At 54.2% G+C, this 20101-nt stretch overlaps 1 protein-coding gene and 1 long non-coding RNA gene across 2 annotated transcripts in view; one reads left to right on the top strand and one right to left on the bottom strand.

Moving 5' to 3' along the window:
* Positions 1-5303: 5303 nt before the first annotated feature.
* On the bottom strand, positions 5304-6816 carry LOC134471081 (uncharacterized). Its single transcript, XR_010040435.1, has 2 exons — positions 6346-6816; positions 5304-5490 (listed from the first exon to the last, which is right to left on the bottom strand). It is a non-coding gene; the product is annotated as an uncharacterized LOC134471081 (long non-coding RNA).
* Positions 6817-6887: 71 nt separating this feature from the next.
* The window catches only part of Ap3d1 (adaptor related protein complex 3 subunit delta 1), a 33755-nt gene continuing 20541 nt past the window's right edge, over positions 6888-20101 (top strand). The window contains exons 1-3 of the mRNA XM_063228938.1: positions 6888-7228; positions 18010-18105; positions 19153-19233. Of these exons, the coding sequence (XP_063085008.1) occupies positions 7133-7228; positions 18010-18105; positions 19153-19233 (273 nt within the window). The 5' untranslated portion in view covers positions 6888-7132. The remainder of the gene's footprint in view (positions 7229-18009; positions 18106-19152; positions 19234-20101) is intronic.

Genomic DNA, 20101 nt, shown 5'->3' on the forward strand with positions numbered 1-20101 from the left:
TAGCTCTAAAAAACTATGCCCTTGTAAATGCAAACATTTATTATGCTTTCAACTTAGAAATTTATCCTGGAACTCAGCCATCAGACCCTTATTCATATAGTAATAGACTGATGAGGCTCCAAACAGATTTGCTGCTCCCGTCTCCCAAAATAATCGGAGTGTGACATTTGACAATCAGTTTTAGCAGCTTCTAATTGGTTACTGGTTACGTTTGCTACCGGAGCATGAGCTGACCAGTGCAGGAACTGTACGCAGGGACAAAACAGAAATTCCCAATGAAACGTTGCAATTTCAAAACAGAGACCCAAAAGTGCAATCTTTGGATTTCAGGAAGATACGATGTCATCCTCACAGATGGCAAAGCAAAGCAAACGGGTACTGCCAGTGTCAAGATATTGAGTGGGAAACCTGGAGAGAAAGGAAACCTGAGATGGGGGCATCTTACAACCAAACCACAGGTGGAGTGGATGTTGTCATGAGCTAAGTGGCAACTGTGGTGTCACTCGAGTCGCAGAGCGGTGGCTGATGGCTGGATTTTACTTGGTCCTAAACATGCATGGCAGAAACAGTTTGGTAGATTCCAAAGAAAACATCAGATGCAAAATAGCACAGAGAGAGTTCCTCAGAGGACTGGGACTGGAGTTCCTAAGAGATCATTTACAGCAGAGGACAAATAAAATGTTTCTGCTCAGGGAACTGTGAGAAAAAAACTGTAGAGCCCGCTGGCGAGCGGACAGGAGAACAAGAAGGCACAGCCTCACAAGGACCACCGCGATCACAGGAAGGCAAAGCTTAAATCTGCCTTCCGTGTGCTGGCCGTGTACTCAAATAGGGGACACACAGTGGTCACGTGTGCAGACTGCCTTGGGCGTGACAGTGGAAGCAAATATTACTTCTGTGGTACGTTTCTATTGGTATTTTCATGATTTTGTTTTGTTTGTTTGAGAGAAGTTCTCTCTAGGCAGCTCAGCCAGCCTTGAGCTCACTTTGTAGCCCAGGCTGGTCTGGAATTTGCAAAGATCCTCCTGCCTCAGCCTCCTGAGTGCTGGGATGACGGGCAAGAGCCACCATGCCCAGCCTACCACTGTTGTTTTCATTGTAGTTCATATGGAAACCTATTTCTGATGTTCAGTTTTTATATACACCAAACACCAGTAGGTGCTGAAAATTCTGATGCTTTTTAAAATGCTAAGCAAATATTACAAATTGAACATTTTTGTGATTTTTTGTTGAGTAGTCATCATTTAATATAAAGCTCATAAAATTAAAATTAATAATTCATCAATAGAAATATTCTAAGGGATAAACGTGAGTCTGACCAACCTATGCTTCTTTGGCTTGATGACAAAATTAGTCTTAAAAACATTAGTCACGGGGCTGGGGACTTAGCTCAGCGGCATAAGCGCCTGCCTTGCAAGTGCGCAGTCCTGAGTTCAATCCCTGGTACCGATTAAAAAAAAAAGTAGCAAAAACATTAGCCATGCTCTAAATAAAAGTGTGATTTGTGGGCCAGTGTCACGGCACCTGGTTGGCAAGTGAGAGGTTGTGAGTTTGATTCCTGGTACCAGGATGAAAAAAGAGGCCAGGAGTTGTGGTGCACACCTGTCATCCCAGCACTCAGGAGGCTGAGGCAGGAGGATCTTTGCAAATTCCAGAGCAGCCTGGGCTACACAGTGAACTCAAGGCCGGCCTGAGCTGCATAGCTAGATGCTGTCTCAAAAAGATAGAAAAAGAAAAAGGAAAAAGAAAGAAAAAAAACTGTGGTTGGTGAGCTGGGTGTGGTGGCACATGCCTGTAATTCCATTTGGGGTGCAGAGCCAAGAGGATCACCGCGAACTCACGGCCAGCCTGGGCTACACACTGAGACCCTGTCCCAAGGGGGAAAAATTCAGTAAACAATAAACAAACAAAACCCACGGCTCTCGGAGATGCCGGCTGTACGCCGTCAGCACCACGGACAGCTCCCAGCTGCCCAGGCCGGGCGCCCAGAGCCTGCTGGACTCTCAGGAGGCGTTTTTCGCCTGCTTCGCTTGGTGGATCCCACCGCCGGCCTACTGAGACCTCCGTATGTTGCTTGGAAAGCGTGGCCACTTCTTCCCTTTCCAGGTAAACTGAGAGACACCACTGAGGCTCCTCAGAACCCTGGGCCGTAAGTCTTCATGCTGTCTTTGTTACTTAAAAAATTTCCACTGCCAGCCAGGCATGGTGGCCCATGCCTGTAATCTCACCACGTAGGAGACTGAGGCAGGAGGGTCTCCTGACTTCGACAGCCTTTTATTTCTCCCTGTTGCTTTTGCTATATTGCACATGGAATGCAGGGATTATTTTACCACTGAATTGGAACCCTGGGCATTTTTATGCTTCAACTACTTTATGCTTTAACTGTTATTTTTACTGATTTTATTTCATTTATTTATTTATTTATTTGGCGCGTTGGTGTCACCCGACACCCCTTTGCCTAGCAACCTGCCTGTCTGGTTTGTCAGGACTGGGTGTTTTCTGGACAGGAGCAGTTGCTCACGTGGCTCAGTCGCGCTTTGGTCTCAGGACCAGCCTCGCTCCGGCCTCATGTGTATGTATGTGTGATCTGTCTACAGCTTCAGCCACTCTCCAGAGATCCTCCTGCCTCAGCCTCCCCACTGCTGGGATCACAGGCCTGTACCTAATCGCACTCTGTTCCCGAAATACACTCTCCGCCTCTTGCTGCTCTAGCGGCCTCTTGCTGGCTAAGCGCCCGGAGCTAAGGTCTCTGGGAACAAAGATGATGGATGGCCTGAGGATTGCCAGCCGCGATGAACCCCCTAATTGTTCCCATCCCCACGCACCACGCCAGGCACTGCGGCAGGACTCCTCTCCCATCCAAGCTACCGACCCGTGAACTCAGGAGCCTATGAAATGGTCTTTTAAACCACTAAACGTTCAGAAAATTAAATAAAAATGTTTGGGCCATTTGTTACACAGCAATGGATGAGCCGCACATGCCATTAGGCCTGGCTTCCACAGGGACCGATGTGTATTTTGCCGTCTTCCCTGGCTTCCGTGGAACGATCACGAAGGGAAGACTGTGGATATGTCCTGTTGCAGGGAGGGGCGTGAATTTCAGGAAGCCGCCACCCCTCTCCTCCAGCTGGAACTGCTCTTCTGACTTTTTGGTCTCACAGAAAGTGCCTGGTCCGTCACACAGCAGCGTGTTCATGTGTATGTGCTGCGTATTTCTCTGTCTTCATCTCTCTGAGACAGTGTTTCACGATGCAGTTCAAGCTGGCCTTGAACTTACTTCGTAGTCCGAGACGTCCTCCAACTTGCAGTGATCTTCCTGCATCTGCATTCAGTGTGCGGATAGTACAGGCATGCGTCACCACGCCTGGCTTTGGTATATGCATATTTAGAGAAAAATATCACCGAATACACTGAATACAGTGGCATCTGCCTGTCATCTCAGCACCCGGGAGGCTGAGGCGGGAGGATCATCACAATTTCAAGGCCGACCTGGGCTACATAGCGAGTTCAAGGGCAGCCTGAACTATGTAGTGTATGCTGTCTCAAAACACCAAAAAAAGACAAAAAGCTAGAAACATCAGCAACTTCTCCATCGCCATCTCCCCTTTCTTATCCTCTCTTTCTCTCCCCCCATGTTGGGGATTGGATGCAGGGCTCTTGCAGTGAGCTACATCCTCAGGACTTTCTTATTATTATGTTTTGATTTTGAGACAGGCTCTAGCTAAGTCACGAAGTTGTGCCAATTCTTAAGTTTCCTGCTTCAGCCTCGTGAGTCACTGAGGTGGCAGGCATGTACCCTGTCACCCAGCTTTTCCTTTATGGATACACGCACGCATGTATTTATTTATTACTTTGTTGAGACAAAGCGACCCTCCTGCCTCAGCTTCCTGAGTGCTAAGAAGGCCCTTGTTGTGAGCTACAGGTGCATGCTGCCACACCTGGGTTCACTTGTCCTTCCTACTGATTTATTTTTGTTTTTTTGAGACAGTGTTTCACTGTGCAGTTCAGGCTGGCCGTGAACTCACTTCCCAGTCAATTTGTCTCTGGTGGTGAAACTCACATAGCATAAAAATTATCATCCATTTGAGGAACTATTTTCAAGAAGATAGTGTGTAATCTACTAGCAGGTGATTTCTTACTGTTATGTTTTTTTGTTTTGTTTTGTTTTGTTTTGTTTTGTTTTGTTTTGTAGTTCTGTATTGCGTGTACCCTTACGCCGCTTTGGTTTGTTTTGTGTTTTTCTCTTTTTCCTCTTAAATAAAAAAAAAATTATCATCCGATTCACCCTTTTTGTTGTGTGGTACTGGGCATCAGATCCAGTGGCTCAACCATGCTAGAAAATCTCTATTCTACTGTGCACCACTGCTAGCCTTTTCTGTGTGATGTTTGCCTCTGATCCCTGCATTCAGGAGGCTGAGGCAGGAGGACTGCTATGAGTTTGAGGCCCACCTGAGCTATATACTGAGCTCAAGTTCAGGCTCAATTACAGAATGAGATCCCATCTCTAGGAGAGAGGAGGAGGAGGAGGAGGAGGAGGAGAAAGAGAGAGAGAAATTTTGCTAAGTTGTTCCAATTTGAGATCCTCCTGCCTCAGCTTCCCAGAGTGCCAGAATAAATTTTGTTTTGGTTTGGTTTTTGTTATTCTTGTTTTGAGACAGAACCTTCCTATGCAGTTTAGACTGGCCTTCAACTCATAGAAAGCCTCCCGCCTCAGCCTCCTGAGTGGTGCAAATACAGGTGTGTGCCACCATAGCTGTTTTTTTTTTTTTTTTTTTTTTGTCTTTTTCCTTTTTATCAGTACCAGGGATCGAACTCACGACTGCCTGCTTGCAAGGCAGGAGCTTATGCCGCTGAGCTAAATACCCAGCCCCTCACCATACCTGTTTTAACCTTTACTTTGTCCCAGTGTCTGTCTGGCATACTTTTCCAAAAACCTGGCCTGATCAGGACTTGTCCTTCATCTCTGAAGGACACCTATCACTGAAATTGGCACACAGGGAATACTCAGTATACTGATATGGAATGGATGGATAGATGGCTGGGGTGGGGGTGGGGCAGATGAGGGGACTGATTCAGGGCGGGAGGTGGGATTGGCACCAGATGGCCAAAGTCCAGGCTGGTGCTGCAGCTCTTGGCTGAAGGTCAGGCTCCTTTCTGAGGCTGCTCCTTTATCCCAGCCTGCCTACCACTGCTCTCTGCTGGTCACTTCGGGAGTTGCAGGAAGCCCCCCTGCTCTCAGGGGGTGTGAAAAGGGCTCAGACAAGGTTGGTCAAAACAATTGTTCAGTCTTCATTAACTCAAACTTTAAAATAAAAGAAAGACACAAGTTTATTTGGTTTAGTTTAAATATTTCTTCCAGGCGTGGTGGTACACACCTGTAATCCTTAGCACCCAGGAGGAGGCTGAGGCAGGAGGATCACTGCAAATTCGAGGCCAGCCTGGGCACACAGTGAATTCAAGGCCAGGCTGAGCTGTATGTGGAGACCCTGTCTAAAAAAAGAAAAGAAATTGAGAATATAGTTAGTATGAAGGTTCTGGGTTAAATCTCCAGTAATGAAAAAAAAAAAAAAAAAAACAAATCACAAAACCAAACCAACACATGCACACACCAAACACAAACTCTAAGTATTTTATTTTTTATTTCACTTTTTGTCCTTTTGAGACAGGGTCTTGCTATACGGCTCAGGCTGGCCTTGAGCTCACTTTGTAGCCCAGGCTGGTCTCCAGCTCGCAATGATCCTCCTGCCTCAGCCTCCCGAGTGCTGGGATGACAGGGACCCCCACACCCAGTCCCCAGAAGCTAATGAGAATTATTTGACTGGATGTATATGGTCCTGGGATGGAACTGAGAGCCAGAGTACTGAGCTACATCCCAACTGTTTTGCAGCTGCAGGGTCTTGCTAATTTGAGACAGGGTCTTGCTAATTTGCCTAAGCAAGCTTTAATGTGCAGTCCTTCTGCCTCAGACCCCCGACTGGATGAGATGCCAGGCCTGCACCACCTTGTCTGGGTCAATACAGTCCCACCCACCTTGTCTCACCATAAATTAGTTTGCATTTTTTTAAAAAGATTGGCTCTCAGTGTGTGTCCCAGGCCAGCCTTGAACTCACAGTAATCCTCCTGCCTCTGCCTCCCCAGTACTCGGGATTATAAGCATGCACCATCAAATCTGACCGCTTTTCTAATCTCTCCAGGAGGGCGGATGCCTGGAGTATCTTATTCACATCTCCATGCCCTAGTGCCTTCTTTTGCTTGCCAAATAATAGTCTCGAAGTAAAGATTTACATATTTATTTATGTTTGAGGCAGGGTCTCCCTATGTAGTTCCAACCGGCCTTGAACTCACTGTGTAGCCCTACTTGGCCTCGAACTCGCTGGATCCTCCTGCCTGAGCTTTCCCAGTGCTGGGATGACAGGCGTGCGCCACCACGACCGGCGGGCAAGTCGCTTCTTATCCTGTCACATCACACGGTTTTGTGTGACTGCAGCGTTGGCGTAGCCTGCGATTTGGAGGTTCTCAAGCAGCGTCACCTTTTAGATTTGCAAAAGGCGGAGCTGGACTCTTCCTCGGGAACTGCAGGGAGAGTTCCACGTGGGCGCCCCGCCTACCTCGGACCCCGCCCACAAAGGGCACGCCCATATCTGTCATTTAGCCGAGGGGCGTTGTTAGAATGCGAAGGAGGAAGTGGGCGGAGTCTCTGAGGTTTCTGACCAAAGAGACCGCAGAGCCTTGAGGCGGAAGGGGCGGGACGGAACGACCGAAAAGGGCGGTGTTCGCGTCGCCATTGGGTTGCCGGTGGTCGTCAGGGAAACGGAGGCAGCGGGGCGTGGTTTCCAGGGGGCGGGGCTTCCGGGAGCCGAGTATCTGGAGCCCGGCGGCCGCCGTCAGCTGACCTGCGGCCATCTTGTCCGCCATTTGCCAGCGGCGGGGCGCGGGAGCGCGGGCGCTTGTCTGGCGGATCGCCGCCGCCTTCGCCGCCGTTTTGGGCTCCTGCCGCCGCCCTGGCCTGGACGCCCTCCCCGCCGAGGCGGCCGGCAGCGCAGCGCTCTGAGGCCGGCAGGTGCGGCCCCGAGGGTCCCCATACGGCGCCCGGCCGCGGTCCTCCGGGGACCCGAGCCCGTGGGCCGCCGCGATGGCCCTCAAGATGGTCAAGGGCAGCATAGACCGCATGTTCGACAAGAACCTGCAGGACCTGGTGCGCGGCATCCGCAATCACAAGGAGGACGAGGTGAGGCGGCGTGGAGCGGGGCTGCCCCGCCCGTTCACCGTCCGGGGCGTCCGCCCTGCCTGGCGGGCCCGCTCGGCCTCCTGCCCGCCCGGGGGTCGCCCCCGGCCCTGCCCCTCGCTCCGACTCCACCGATCCCGGGGCGCCCACCTCGCACATTCTCTGTGTCCCCCTGCCTCAGTTTACCCTCATCAGCTGTTCTCCGTTCGCCCCAGGGAAAGCGCTGTCAAAAATGCCACGCCCGGGACCGTGCTGCTTCCGGGGCGGCCTCCTTCCCCGAGCCTCAGTTTACCGCCTCCTCCCTCCCCGCGCGTGTCCGTGCCCGACTGTGGCTGTGCCACCTGAGCGGGTTTCTGGATCACCGGCTGAAGGTGCAGGATCTTTGTCCCAGCGCTCTGAACCCCTTAGGAGCTTTCTGGGGGAGACCTAGACAGGCGGGTCTCCCCCCGCCCCCCGGGAGAAAAATGGGGAAACCTGAGGCCCTAGCTGAACTGTGTGGTCTGAGGCGGTGGCCTCTGCGCCCTAACTGGAGCAGCCTGTGCTCCTTAAGGGAAGGGCCAGGGGTCCTGGAATGGGGAAGCGCGTTGCAAGCAGGAACCTGAAAGCCAGCGTGTGGAAACGGTTTTCCAGAAGTAAAATTGTAACTGTGGGCATCGTTTCCTTCCCTTCCCTTCCCTTCCCCCAAGCAGTGACCTAGATTAATAAAGAACGGAGACAGTTAGTGGCTACCAAGTGCCCAGCTTCTTCCAAGGGTGCCCGAGCTGGAGACGGGCCGTGGAAGCCTCACAAGGTCTCCCCGCTGGAGGGCCACCCTGAAGGAGGACAGCTGTGCCAGGTGCCAAGCAGTGCAGCGCTCAGTGAGGGCACTAGAGGGGCAGGGAGTCAGGAATTTGCCCCTTGGCTGGGAAGCTGAGTCCTTGCATGGTTCTCTCCCTTCCTTCTGACAGACCTGGCACTGCCATGTTACAATCGCCTTGTTGCCTTTTGAGTTGGAAGAGTGGGCTTGCGACTTTGAAATGTGTTTGCACCCTAGCCCATAGGGTCTCTTGGCTGCCCTCCACCACATGCAGTGGGAGCCCCTGAGTACCCGCCACACACATTCTTCTTAGGGTGCCCGGTTTTGAGGGCCCTGTGCTGTGCCCACTTTTGCCCAGCGATGGAGGCTAGGACCTTGCAGAGGCAAAGCTCCCAGTCTCCTGCTGAGCCGCATCCTAAACCTAGCACCCTGGGGCTCTTCCAATTCCTATGGAATTGCTGTCGATTATAACACAGTCTCAGTGTGCAGTCTAGTCTGGTCTTGAACTCACTGTGTTGCCCAGGCTGGTGTCAAAACTCAAAGTGATCCTCCTGCCTCAGCCTCCTGAGTGTGGGGGTCACAGCCCCAGATTTCTGTGTGACTCTGGCCATCCATCAGTTGGCAGCTCTTAGCAGGCCACGTCAAGACCACAGGTGCTGGTCTCTCTCAGCAGCTGGTCTGTGTGGTCTTCGGCTTTGGTGAGCTTCTTGCCTCCAATGCCAGGCTCCTGTCTGGCTGCTGTTGGGGTCTTGAGCTATGCAGTGACCACTCTGTCTCCACCTATATATTTATTTTGGTGGCACTGGGGCTTGAACCTGGGCCTTTGCACTGAACTATATCCCAGCACCTCCCTCCTCCTCTTTTTTTTTTTTTGACAAGGTCTCCCTCTAGCCCAGGCTGACCTAGAACTCAGGGTGATCCTCCTGTCTCAGCCTCCTGAGTGGTGGAATTACCGGTGTGTGCCATCACGCCTGGATTTCCCACCTTTTTAAAAAGCAGCTTCCTTGTCAACTCTGGCCTGTGTTTCCTCCCACCCCAACACCTGAAGGAAGACTTCCCACAGTGGGCTTTTCCTGTAAGCTGAAGTTTTCCAAAGAATGCTTCCTTTCCATTGTGGGTTTTGTTTAAACTCTGCCCAGCATCTCCTGGAGGAGGCTGAGTGGGGGTTCCGTGTGTGGTGCGTGATCTTCTTGTCCCCACTTAGCTGGGCAGCCTTGGGGGTGCCCCAGTCTGCTGCTCTGTGTGGACAGCGGGGGAGATGCGCGTGGTCCCCTCCTGTTGCTAAGTGGTTTTGAGGCAGCACCAGTACCAGGCTTCTGCTGGGTGCCCTGAGGAAGGTACATGTCCCAGTGGTGTTCGATCATTTTGTTTTTTTGAGAAAGGGTCCCGCAGTGTAACCCAGGCTGGCCTGAGTAGAAGGATTAGAGGTGGGTGCCACCACACCTGCCTCCTGTTTTCTGTCACTCTTCGACTTCTCAGGTGCTATGTGTAGTTCATTTTAAAGTCACATTAAGAAGAAAGGGAAAAAAAGGAAAAAGGCCAGGTGTGGTGGCTTAGCCTTGTAATCCCAGCACTCGGGAGGCTGAGGCAGGAGAATTGCCACACATCGAGGCCAGTCTGGACTGCGTAGCGAGACCGTCTCACCAAAAAAGAAAAGGAAAAAAACCAGAAAAGACTGGCGTGTGGGCATCGTGCAGAGGTCTTTTTCTGGACCATCTAGCTCTCTGTGTAATGGCTGCGTGTGTATTGCGTTACCATGCATAATGCATAAGTAAAACATATGTATTTGGTTTTGCAGTGCCGAAGATGGGTCCTTGGGCATTGGGGATATGAGGCAAATTCTCAGCACTGAGCCATGGCCCCAGCCCCTAGTGACTTTAGTGAGGTTCCCTCGCCCCACCCTGGGCACTTTCCATAATTTGGAGAAAACTTACCTGTGGTGGGGGTGGGAATTTTCTTTCTTCTTTTTTTTTTTTTTGATTTGGGGGCAAGTTTCTTCATGTGTGGTCCAGGCTGGTCTTCTGCGCACCATGTAACCCAGGTTGGCTCCAGGCTCTAGGGCTCCTACTGCCTCCGGCTTCTGAGTACTGGGATCATACATCTGTGTCATTCCTAATGTTTGTTTATTTATTTACTTTTTGAGACGGGGTCTTGCTATGCAGTTTAGGGTGTCCTCAAACTCAGAGACCCTCCTGCTTCAGCCTCCTGAGTGTTAGGATTACAGGGGTACACTACCATCACCTGGCTTTCTTTTGGTGTTTTCACACAGGGTCTTGCGGTATAGCCCATCCTGGTTCCCAGCATGCTGTGTAGCCCAGGCTGGTCTCAGACCTGAGGGAGGAGTCCTCCTGCCTCAGCCTTGGAGGGCTGGAATATAGTTGTGCACCATCCTTGCTGTTTGTGTTTTTGAGACTGTGTCTCACTGAGTAGCCCAGGCTGGCCTCGAGCTCAGTGTGATGCTCCTGCCTCAGCGTCCGCAGTGTTAGGGTGCAGGTGTGCATCATCACACCCCGTGTTTGCGTCTCTATTTATAAAATACCTTTTTTCACCCTTGCTCCAGTACTGGGGTGGAAGCCAGGGATTGGCTCATGCTTGGTCACTGAAAACACCACAACACTTACGCTTTTTTAAAAAAGACATTTAGTGTTATTAATGTTGTTACACAAGTAGTGAAAATGTCTCTCTTTAAGCATATTGTCACTGCTGCTGTGGCCCAGGCGTGTCATCCCACAGTCTGGGAGGCCCAGGCTGAGGGTCCCTAAGTTTGAATTCAGCCATGGCGACTTAGTGACTAGTGAAAGCTTGTCTCAAAATAAGAAAGAAAACTCGCTGGGGTGTCGGTACTTAAGGTGGGGTTCCATCTTAAGTACTGGCAGGAAAAAAAACCAACCCAGGCCCCCACCCCACCCCCTCAGCTCCGTTGCAAGCGGTCACCCCAAGTGTGCCGGGGCGGTCAGAGTCCTGCCTCCAATCTTGTGCCCTGCACCGTGCGCTTGGGGAGGCCCAGCCACCTCCTCGCTGAGCCTCCCTGAGGGGCCTTGTCTCTTTGATGGGTACCCAGGGCTGCATTTGGTCTGTGTGACATTGGCAGATCTGGGGGTCAGGGTCCTCAGGCAGCCTTGCTGCCTGGCAAGCACCCCTCTTTCTGTTGGTCTTTTTTGAGGCCGGGTCCCACTCTGTAGCCCAGGCTGGCCTTGAGCTTGCTGTGTGGCCCGGGCTGCTCTCGAACTCGTGGCAATCTTTCTGGCTCTGCCTCCCAAGTGCTGGGTTGCAGGGGTGTGCTACTCTGCCATGCTGCATGTCCCCTGGAAGCAGTGTCCCAGGAGGGGCGTGGTGTCCCCACAGGGACCTCCCTGTGCCCTGTGGTGGCTCTGAGCCTGGCCCATTGGAAGCCTCTCCACAAACCTGAGCCTCGCTGCCCAGTGACTGAGCACAGGGAGACCGAGGTGCCCGTGTCACCTTTGCCTCGCTGGCCCTCAGCAGCGGTCCCAGGGGATGTGCTCATCCAATCCCCCTGGTGCCATCTGGACAGTCCGCCATGCTCAGCCTGCTGGGGGTCAGTGCCACTCGGGGCCTTGGAGTGAGTGAGTGCTTGCTACCTTTGGTGGCTCTGCTCCCCAGTCCACTGGCAGTGACTGTCGCCCAGGGCTGGGGCTGCACAGCTGCTCCTGCAGTGGGGGCCTTTGGGTCGGCCTGGGCCCCCTGGTGACCTGTGCCAGCGCTGTCTGCATGCTGGGCCCTTCCCTGCCCCCCTCACCGTCATCACGAAGCCCTCCTCTGGTGACATCACTCTGTCCGTCTTACCCCAGCCCTCCAGCCAGGGCTTCCCTCTCCAGCCACGCTCCAGGTGTCGCATTGTCGCTCCATCCGGGATGGCACCGCCTCTCCTGGCTTTTCTGCCTCCTGGGCTCAGGGCTCCTCTAGGCCCCAGGTAACTTGGGTGCCTCCCAGGTGGGTACCTGGGTACCTGTCCTGAGCGCACAGCTGAATGTTGACCTCCAGCAATGCCAGTGTTAATCCTGGGACCTGTGGGCATGGTACGTTGTATGGCTGAAGAAACCCTAGGGGCGCTCGCGCAGGACCACTTGAGGCCGAGTGCCCCCCAGAGTCCCCCTGAGCAGGGACAGCAGAGAGAGCAGAGAGAGAGGCTGAGACAGGCTGAGATGTGGCGCCGCCTGTTCTGCCGATGGAGGAGGAACGGGGCTGCGAGCCGAGGGCTGCGGGCGCCTCTGGGAGCCGGGACAGGAAATAGCGCAGTGAGCCTGGGCTCTCTGGTGCTGCTGGCTACTGCATTTCTGGTGGTTGTCGTATACTGACTAGCCCCTGCTCTCATGGCCTCCCCTTGTCTCCTCGCAGTCCCCACATGGCCTTCCCATGACCTGCTTCCTGTCACCTTTCCCCTGCCCCAGCCAAGGCCCCCACTGCTCAAGAGCCCGAGCCATGCTCCCTGTGCCCACTCTGCTGGGCTGCGTTCCTCTGTGACATCGTCCCCAGGCCTCCAGTCCGGGCCAGGAAATGCAGGGTGGCACGTCACCTGCCCTGAGGAGGGTGTCCCAGCGCCACTGTGTACCCTGTGCCAGAGTCCCTCACAGGAGGGACAGCAGAGGATGGGAGCTGGCAGGAGAGGGGACATTCTGTCACCTGCATTGTTCTTTATGGGTGCCCTGTCCCCAGGAGAGGAGCTCATGGGGAGCTCCCGGAGTGGGGCTGTGGGGCAGGACTTGGGGAGTGCTGGCACTACCAGCCTGGGGGGTGTCGGTCGGGTGTTCAGTGCTGCACCAGCTGCCCGCAGATGGCCGCTCCATCCACTGGCAGTATAAAACTTTCCTGGAGTCACTCGATGTTTTGGGGTGCTGGGGATGGACCCAGGGCCTCCATCCCGAGCCACAGCCCCCATATTTTTATTCTGTGTTTTGTGGCAGGGTGTCAGGAAATCATGAAGGGGCCAGGCCAGGCTGGAACTTGGTGATCTTCCCGAGCGGCTTCCCTGAGCGCTAGGGTGGCCGGCATGCGCTGGGGCGCCTGGCTGCTGGTCTTTCCTGTTCCCCTTGTGTCCCTGCAGTAGCGTTTGGTCAGGGGAGCTCTCCGGCAGGTCCTGACTGTGGCTGGCCCGGTTCTCCTTCCTAGCCCCTGCTCGGTCCTGGCTGCCCTCAGCCTGGGCTCTGGTGACCCTTCTTCCTGCCACGTGTTGCAGTGTGGTTCTGACCTGGGCCTTTGCACACCTCACTTTCGTGCTCTCGTGCCCAGCAGGGCGCCTGGTGACGGAATGCTGCGAGATCAGTGGTGGGAGTCTCCCTACTCGCCTGCACCATGTCACCTGTCCCCCGGGATGGCCACAGGGGCAGGGCTGAGTGCCACAGGCACGGGAATGAGCAAACACACCAAGGACCTTTGGGCCTTGGCGACCTGGCAAAGGGATCACGTCCCCGGAGCTTTCCAGCCCTAACCGAGTGGCCAGGAATTTCTGCTTAGGTACAAGGCTTCCCAGCCTGTCAGCCCGGTGCTCCAGGACATTTGTCTGCTCTGCTGTTGTTTATTTCTGCGCTGGGAACAGAGCCCCGGGCCTCGAACCTGCTCGGCGAGCACTCAACTGCTGAGCTCAGGCAGAACAGCATTTTGAGGCTGGCACGAGCCGTGATTAGGATGGACACCGAGACGGTGCTGGGACTCCAGCCTCCGGCCTCAAGTGCGGCGCCTTCGGCTGGGCCTCGTGGCACGAGCCTGCCTGAAGCAGCGCTCTGCGAGGCTGAGGCAGGAGGGTGGCAAGTTGGAGCCCAGCCTGGACAGGTTAGGGGTTGCGAGAGACCCTGTCTTAAAATAAAAAGGGCTGGAAGTGTGGCTTGGTACAGAGGGCTCAGTGCGCCCAGGGCAGCCCTTTCCGTGGCCTTGGTGTTCAGGGTGCCGGCGCAGAAACCCTGCCGGAAGCTTCAGCTGGTCCCGCATGGGAGCAGGCAGTGCTCACTGGCTCGCATCCGTGTGAGATTTCACAACTCCTTCAGTGTTTTGAAACAGTCTCAGTATTCAGAACAGGGTGGCTTTGCACTCCACTGTACAGTACAGGATGGGCACAGTCTAATAATCCTCCTACCTCAGCCTCCTGAGGTGCACCCCGCACCCAGCTAAGATTTCACAGTTTGCGTCCGAGCTGAGTGTTCATCCATTCATATTTTTGGTACTGGAATTGCACCAAGGGCCTTTGCACAGCGAGATAGTGTCTTTTTTTTTTATTGTACCAGGATTTAAACTCAGGACCTTGCACCTGCCAGGCAGGCCCTAGCCCTGAGATAGTGTCTTGCTAAGTTGTTAAATTGCCTGGGCTGGACTTGCATTTGTGACCCTCCTGCCTTAGCGTCCCCAAGTGCTGGGATGATAGTGTGCACTCCCACGACTACGATGCCATCTTCTTTCTTTTTTTTTTGTGCCAGGAATCGAACTTGTGACCTCGCGCTTGCCAGGCAGGCGCTTATGCCACTGAGCTAAATCCCGGCCTCTTTTTTTTCGGTACCATCACTCGTTGCCCTGAGGGTCCCCGTCACTGCAGCCTGGGGCCAGAGTGTTCCCTGGGTGGGCGTCCTGGGCACTATAGGGGGCCGAGCAGCATCCTTGGCCTCTATCTGCCCCGTGCCAGGGACACCTCCATCCTGACAGCCTCCAGTGGGCCCCGGCATTGCTCAGTGTCCCCTGTGGTTGGGGTCACCCCTTGCAGAGCCATTGCTTAACCAGGCTGGCTGGGGTCCTGGTTGGCAGGTTGGGGGCAGGCAGTGGAAGGTCGGGGTCCTGGGGTTGCTGTCTTGCTCACCCATCATGTGGCTGCTCTGCTCAGTTGTTCTTGAGGCTTGTTTATGTCTCCTCTTGTCCCCACTTATTCTTTTGTTTGTCCCAAGACAGTCTCCCTGTGTAGTCCAAGCTGGCCTTGGATTCATGGTGTAGCTGGCCTTAAACACCAGTGGATCCTCCTGCCTCAGCCTCCTTAGTGCTGGAGTATGGGAATGCACCAGCATGCCCTGCTTCTGCCTGGTCCCGGACAGGGAGCTGAGGACCCTGTGCTTTGCCTGGGCCTACAGCAGATATAGACAGGACCATTTCCTTCCAGGCTTGGCACCATGCAGTCCCTTCCTCGTCTTTGGTCCCAGAACCAGCTGAGAGTGGCCTGTCGGGTGGCCTGTGTTGGGAGGCCTGGGTACAGAGGGCCAGCCCTGCCTGCCTCTCAGGGAAGGAGTTGAAGGCCACAAGATGCATCCCTACCTGTGTGCAGAAAAGACCCAAAGTCCCTGTGCTTGGTAATGGGGCAGTTTTAGAATTGCTGACTGTACACCTGTCATCCAAGCACTCAAGAGGCTGAGGCAGGAGAGTGGTGAGTTTGAGGCTGCCTAAGCCACGTAGTAAGACCCTTGTCCCCTCACAAAATTTATTAAAAAAAAAAAAAAAACCTGGCTGGATTCATGTAATTTGGGAGGCACCCTGAGAATGTGGATATGTATTTAATTATTCAGTTAGTTTTTGAGGCAGGGTCTCACCACACAGTTCATGCTGACCTTGGATTCACCATACAGTCCAGGCTGGCCTCGAACTCGCAGCAGTCCTCCTGCCTCAGCCTCCTGAGTGTTGGGATTACAGATAGGCACTATCACACCGACCACGATCTGAATTTTTATTTTGTTGTTGTTGTTGTTGTTGGTACCGGAGATCAAACTCATGACCTTGCGCTTTCCAGGCGAGTGCTTGAGCCGCTCAGCTGAGCCCCGGCCCCCAGATCTGGGGTTTTAGGAAGGAGCACACCGGGGAATTCTGGTGTGCAGCCCAGGTTTTAATGGCCCGTTTTCCTGTCCCCTGAGATTTTCCGTAAAGGAAGTGTGTCTCGGGCTGCAGCTGGAGTCACCGTCACCGGAGAGAAGTTGATTCCACATGGAGCCGTCGGCTCAGCGCCCGGGAACTCTCCTGAGGTCACACCTCTGGTTTTTTAGAAGCGCCACGTCTACGTCACGCCTCAGGGTGTCTCTAGTTTGGGGTCTCAGTGTGCGGCCGTCCCTCGAGGTCCCTGGGGCCCCCACGGGTGCTGGAATCTGCAGATGTTCAAGTCCTTTCAGTACAATAGGTAGAGCTGGCGGCATGGTGGCCCAGGGCTATAATCCCAGAACTTGGAGAGGCTGAGGCAGGAGAATTACAAGTTCAAATCTGACTTAGCAAGACCTAATGTCAGAATATGAAAAATACGTAAAAGAGGGCTGGGGGGTGTAGTTCAGTATTGGGACCTTAGGTTCAGTCCCTAGTACCATCCATCAGTCAGTCAACGAATCAAGCAATCAGTGGCTAGTTTTTGCACTACAGCCATTGGCGTCCTCCCCAGATGGCTTGTGAGACCTGATGCAGTGTGAACGTTGTGACAGTTGTGCCAGTGTGTCATTTAGGGGATGGTGACACACAGGCTGCTATGTGTTCAGGATGCGCAAAACTGCAGTTTTTTCTCTTCAGCAGTACAGGAAGTGGAACGCGCCCTGTTGGTTTAACCTGGGCACACAGACTCATTTTTCATTGTTTTTTTTGTTTTTGTTGTGTTTCTGAGGCAGCATCTCACTATGCCATCCAGGCTGGCCCTGACTTCAGTTCATAGCCCCGGCTGGCCTTGAACTCCAGGTGGTCCTCCTGCCTCGGCCTCCTGGGCTGCCGGCACTGTTGGTGTGCCCGATCATACCTGGCCGGGCTTGGCTCTTCTTTGGAGTAATTTTGGGCTGCATTCTCTTTTTTTTTTCTTTAGACAGGAGCTCACTGTGTAGCCCAGGCTGCCCTTGAACACACAGCGATCTTCCTGCCTCAACCTCCTGAGTGCTGGGATGACAGGCGTGCGCCACCACGCGGCTTCCGGGAGCTTTCCCAAGGAGGTCATGCACCGGGAGCTGAGTTGCCCGTTAGGTGCCAGCATTCTCCTTACAGCGGCCATTGCCCCATCCACCCCCACCCGCCAAACGTTGGGTCCAGCTCCGCAACTCCCATGACCGCACCTCCGTTCTTTCCCTTTTAAATCGAAAGCAGTTGATGCCATGGGGGTGACACGCTTCTGTCATCCCAGCACTCGGGAGCTGAAGCAGGAGGATCTTTGTGACTTTGAGACCAGCTGGGCTACAAAGGGAGTTCAGGGCCAGCTGAGCTGTGTGGCAAGCAGGCTGGACTCAGGGCAGGCACCAAGGACCCCAGAGCAGGACTTCGTAACTTGAAGCGTGTTGACCAGATACATGATGCTCATTCCATTCTCCTGAGTTGTCATAAAATATTTACCACCATGCGTCCTACGGAACAGTGGCCTCTCCCAGGTCCCTGTGCAGTTGGCAGGCTTGGGGTGACAGGAGGGGCACAGGGGCACAGGTTCTGTCTCTGGGGGATGAGGTCAGCTGCTTGGGGACAGGGATGGGCCTGCAGTGCAGTGCTGAGCTGGCCCCGGGAGATGCCTGGGCTGTGCACCACCCACAGCACCGGGCCCGTTGTCGGGGACAGGCCGGGGCCCACAGTGTGGCTCTTGGCCCTGTGGTGAGAGGGCAGCAGTGAGGGTGAGCAGCACCCCTGCGTCAGCCCAGCAGGTGGCCCTGATCCTGAGGCAGCCACAGCCGCCCTGGTGGGCAGTCAGAGCTCCCCTGGGACTGATAGCAGTTGCACAGGCCGCCGGGTCTGTGCAAAATAGCCATGGCCCAGGATACGCCATCGTCTCCACGAGCAGTCCCCTGCGCCCTCTTTGGCCTCAGAAACCCATGAGTCCATTCCCTGTCTCATAGTCCGCCTGTCCATGGGGCTGGCCTGGAGCTCCCTTTCTAGCCCAGGCTGGCCTCAAATGTGCATCGATCCTTCTGCCTCGGCCTCCTGAGTGCTGGGATGTTGGGATGACAGGCGTGCGCCACCACGCTGGGTGGCTGGCTGCGGCATTCTGGGGCAGCAGTCTGCACCGTGCCAGCTGGATGTCTGTGGCTCATGCCGGCGCTGCTGTGCTCTTCCGTCCCAGGCGAAGTACATCTCTCAGTGCATCGATGAAATCAAGCAGGAGCTGAAGCAGGACAACATCGCTGTGAAGGCCAATGCGGTCTGCAAGCTGACGTATGTAAGTGGCCCTCGCCGCTCTGGGGCGGTGCCCACCACAGCCAGCCGCCCTTCCCGTCTCCAAGTCCACTCCACCACCTGGTGTCTGTCCATCAGCCCCTCCACAACCATCCCTGCCACCCGCCATGCAGGGCTGATCAGAGTGGCACCCTGAGGACCACGGGCACGGCCAGCCTGGAGGGAGCACCCGCCCTTCAGCTCCTCAGCCTCGGGCAGCAAAGGGGCTGTTCCCGTGGGTCCCTGCTGCAGGCCTGTGTCACCCCAGACTGTGACGAGGAGCCTCTTTGCCAGTTCCTGGTGGGGAACGTTAGCCTGCGGAAGCAGGGCCCAGCCTTCCGATGGCAGGAGCTGAGCGTTTGTCTTTTTCTCCCTTTCGTGGTACTGGGGTGACTGAGGGTCTTCCTGCTGAGCTGAGTTCTCAGCCCTTTTTTGTTTTGAGATGGTCCTGGTAAGTTACTGACTTAAGCTGGACTTGAACTTTCTTTTCATAGTAGAAATCAAGCTCAGGTCCATGTGCTTTCCTGGCAGGCACTGTGCCACTGAGCTATGTCCCTGCCCCCGCCTTTTTCTCCCAAAAGAAAACAACATGGTCTGGCTACATTGTTCAGGCTGGCCTTGAACTCACTTTGTAGCTACACTGGCCTCAGACTCAGTGATTCTCCTGCCTCAGCCTCCTGAGCTTGGGGATTACAGGTGTGCGTCACCACATCCAGCCTAAACTTTTTTGTGTGTGTGTGGTGGAAACAGGGTCTTGCTGTGAGTTCAGTCTGGCCTTAAACTCACTAGGTGACCTCAAACTCGCAGGGATCTTCCTGCCTCAGCTTTCCAGAGCGTTGAGGTGATGGATCCATGTCCCCAGACCTGGTTCTGAGGACTTTCTGTGTTTGTTGTTAGTCGACCCGTGAGACTGCAAATGTAGGGTCCTTTGTCAGGAGAAGGGAGGGGACACGTTGGGCAGGTCGGGCTGTGAGCGGGGCGTTTCTCCGTCTGCGTGGAGTGAGCGCCCAGCCTCAGCCTGGGCTTCGGGTAACCTTCTGTGCCTTCACAGTTACAGATGCTGGGCTATGACATCAGCTGGGCAGCCTTCAACATCATCGAGGTGATGAGCGCCTCCAAGTTCACGTTCAAGGCGAGTGGTGGGCTGGGGCAGGGCGGGCAGGAGCTGTCTGGGGGCGAGGCCCTTCCCACACACCTGCAGGTCCACCTGTGGCCGCCCTGCCCGGCAGCTGTGAGGCCAGTGGTGTGCTATCTCCCAGCTCCTGCGAGTTCTCCCGCAGCGCACTTGTGGCCTTTTCCGGGTGGTGAGCTCAGGTCCAGGAGGAGACAGGGTTTTTGCTATGCAGTTCAGGCTGGCCTTGAACTCACTTGGTAACCCAGGTTGGCCCCAACTCATAGCAATCTTCCTGCCTCGGCCTCCTGAGTGCTGGGATTACAGGTGTGCACCACCATTTCCAGCTTGTTTTAAAGAAATTCTCTGAGCTGGGGCTTGTTTAGTGGTGAGTGCTTGGCTAGCATGCATGAGCCCCTAACTTGTATTACCAACACTTTTGGGGAAAAACAAAAAGACAAACATGGTAGCACATAGCTGGTGTTCCAGTAATCTTGAAGGCTGAGGCAGGAGGATCTCAAATTCAAGGCCAGAGTTTTTCTCAAAATAAGAAGGGGCTGGGTATAACAGCTCAGTGCCAAGGCCCTCAGTTCAATCCCCAGTACAAAGGTAAACAAATCAATCCTTTTATATGTCAGTATTCATTCAAGAAAGCTTGAGTTATAAATAAAAGCAACGCCGGCATGACACAGGAACTTAGGAGCCTCCTGGCACGTGCACTGGCAATGCCTGTAATTTGGTCACCTAGGAGGCTGAGGCAGGGGAGTCACCCGGAGTGCATGGCCACTCTGAGCTGCATAGGGAGACCGTGTCTCAACCAAACCTAATACTGTCTCCAAATTAAAAAAAAATGTAAAAAGGGTGGGATGTAGGTTAGCAGAAAGGCCTG

The sequence above is a fragment of the Cavia porcellus genome, unplaced genomic scaffold (genome assembly GCF_034190915.1).
Source record: "Cavia porcellus strain 051 isolate PalLab524CR breed Dunkin Hartley unplaced genomic scaffold, mCavPor4.1 scaffold_17, whole genome shotgun sequence".
In the NCBI taxonomy this organism is placed as follows: Eukaryota; Metazoa; Chordata; class Mammalia; order Rodentia; family Caviidae; genus Cavia; species Cavia porcellus.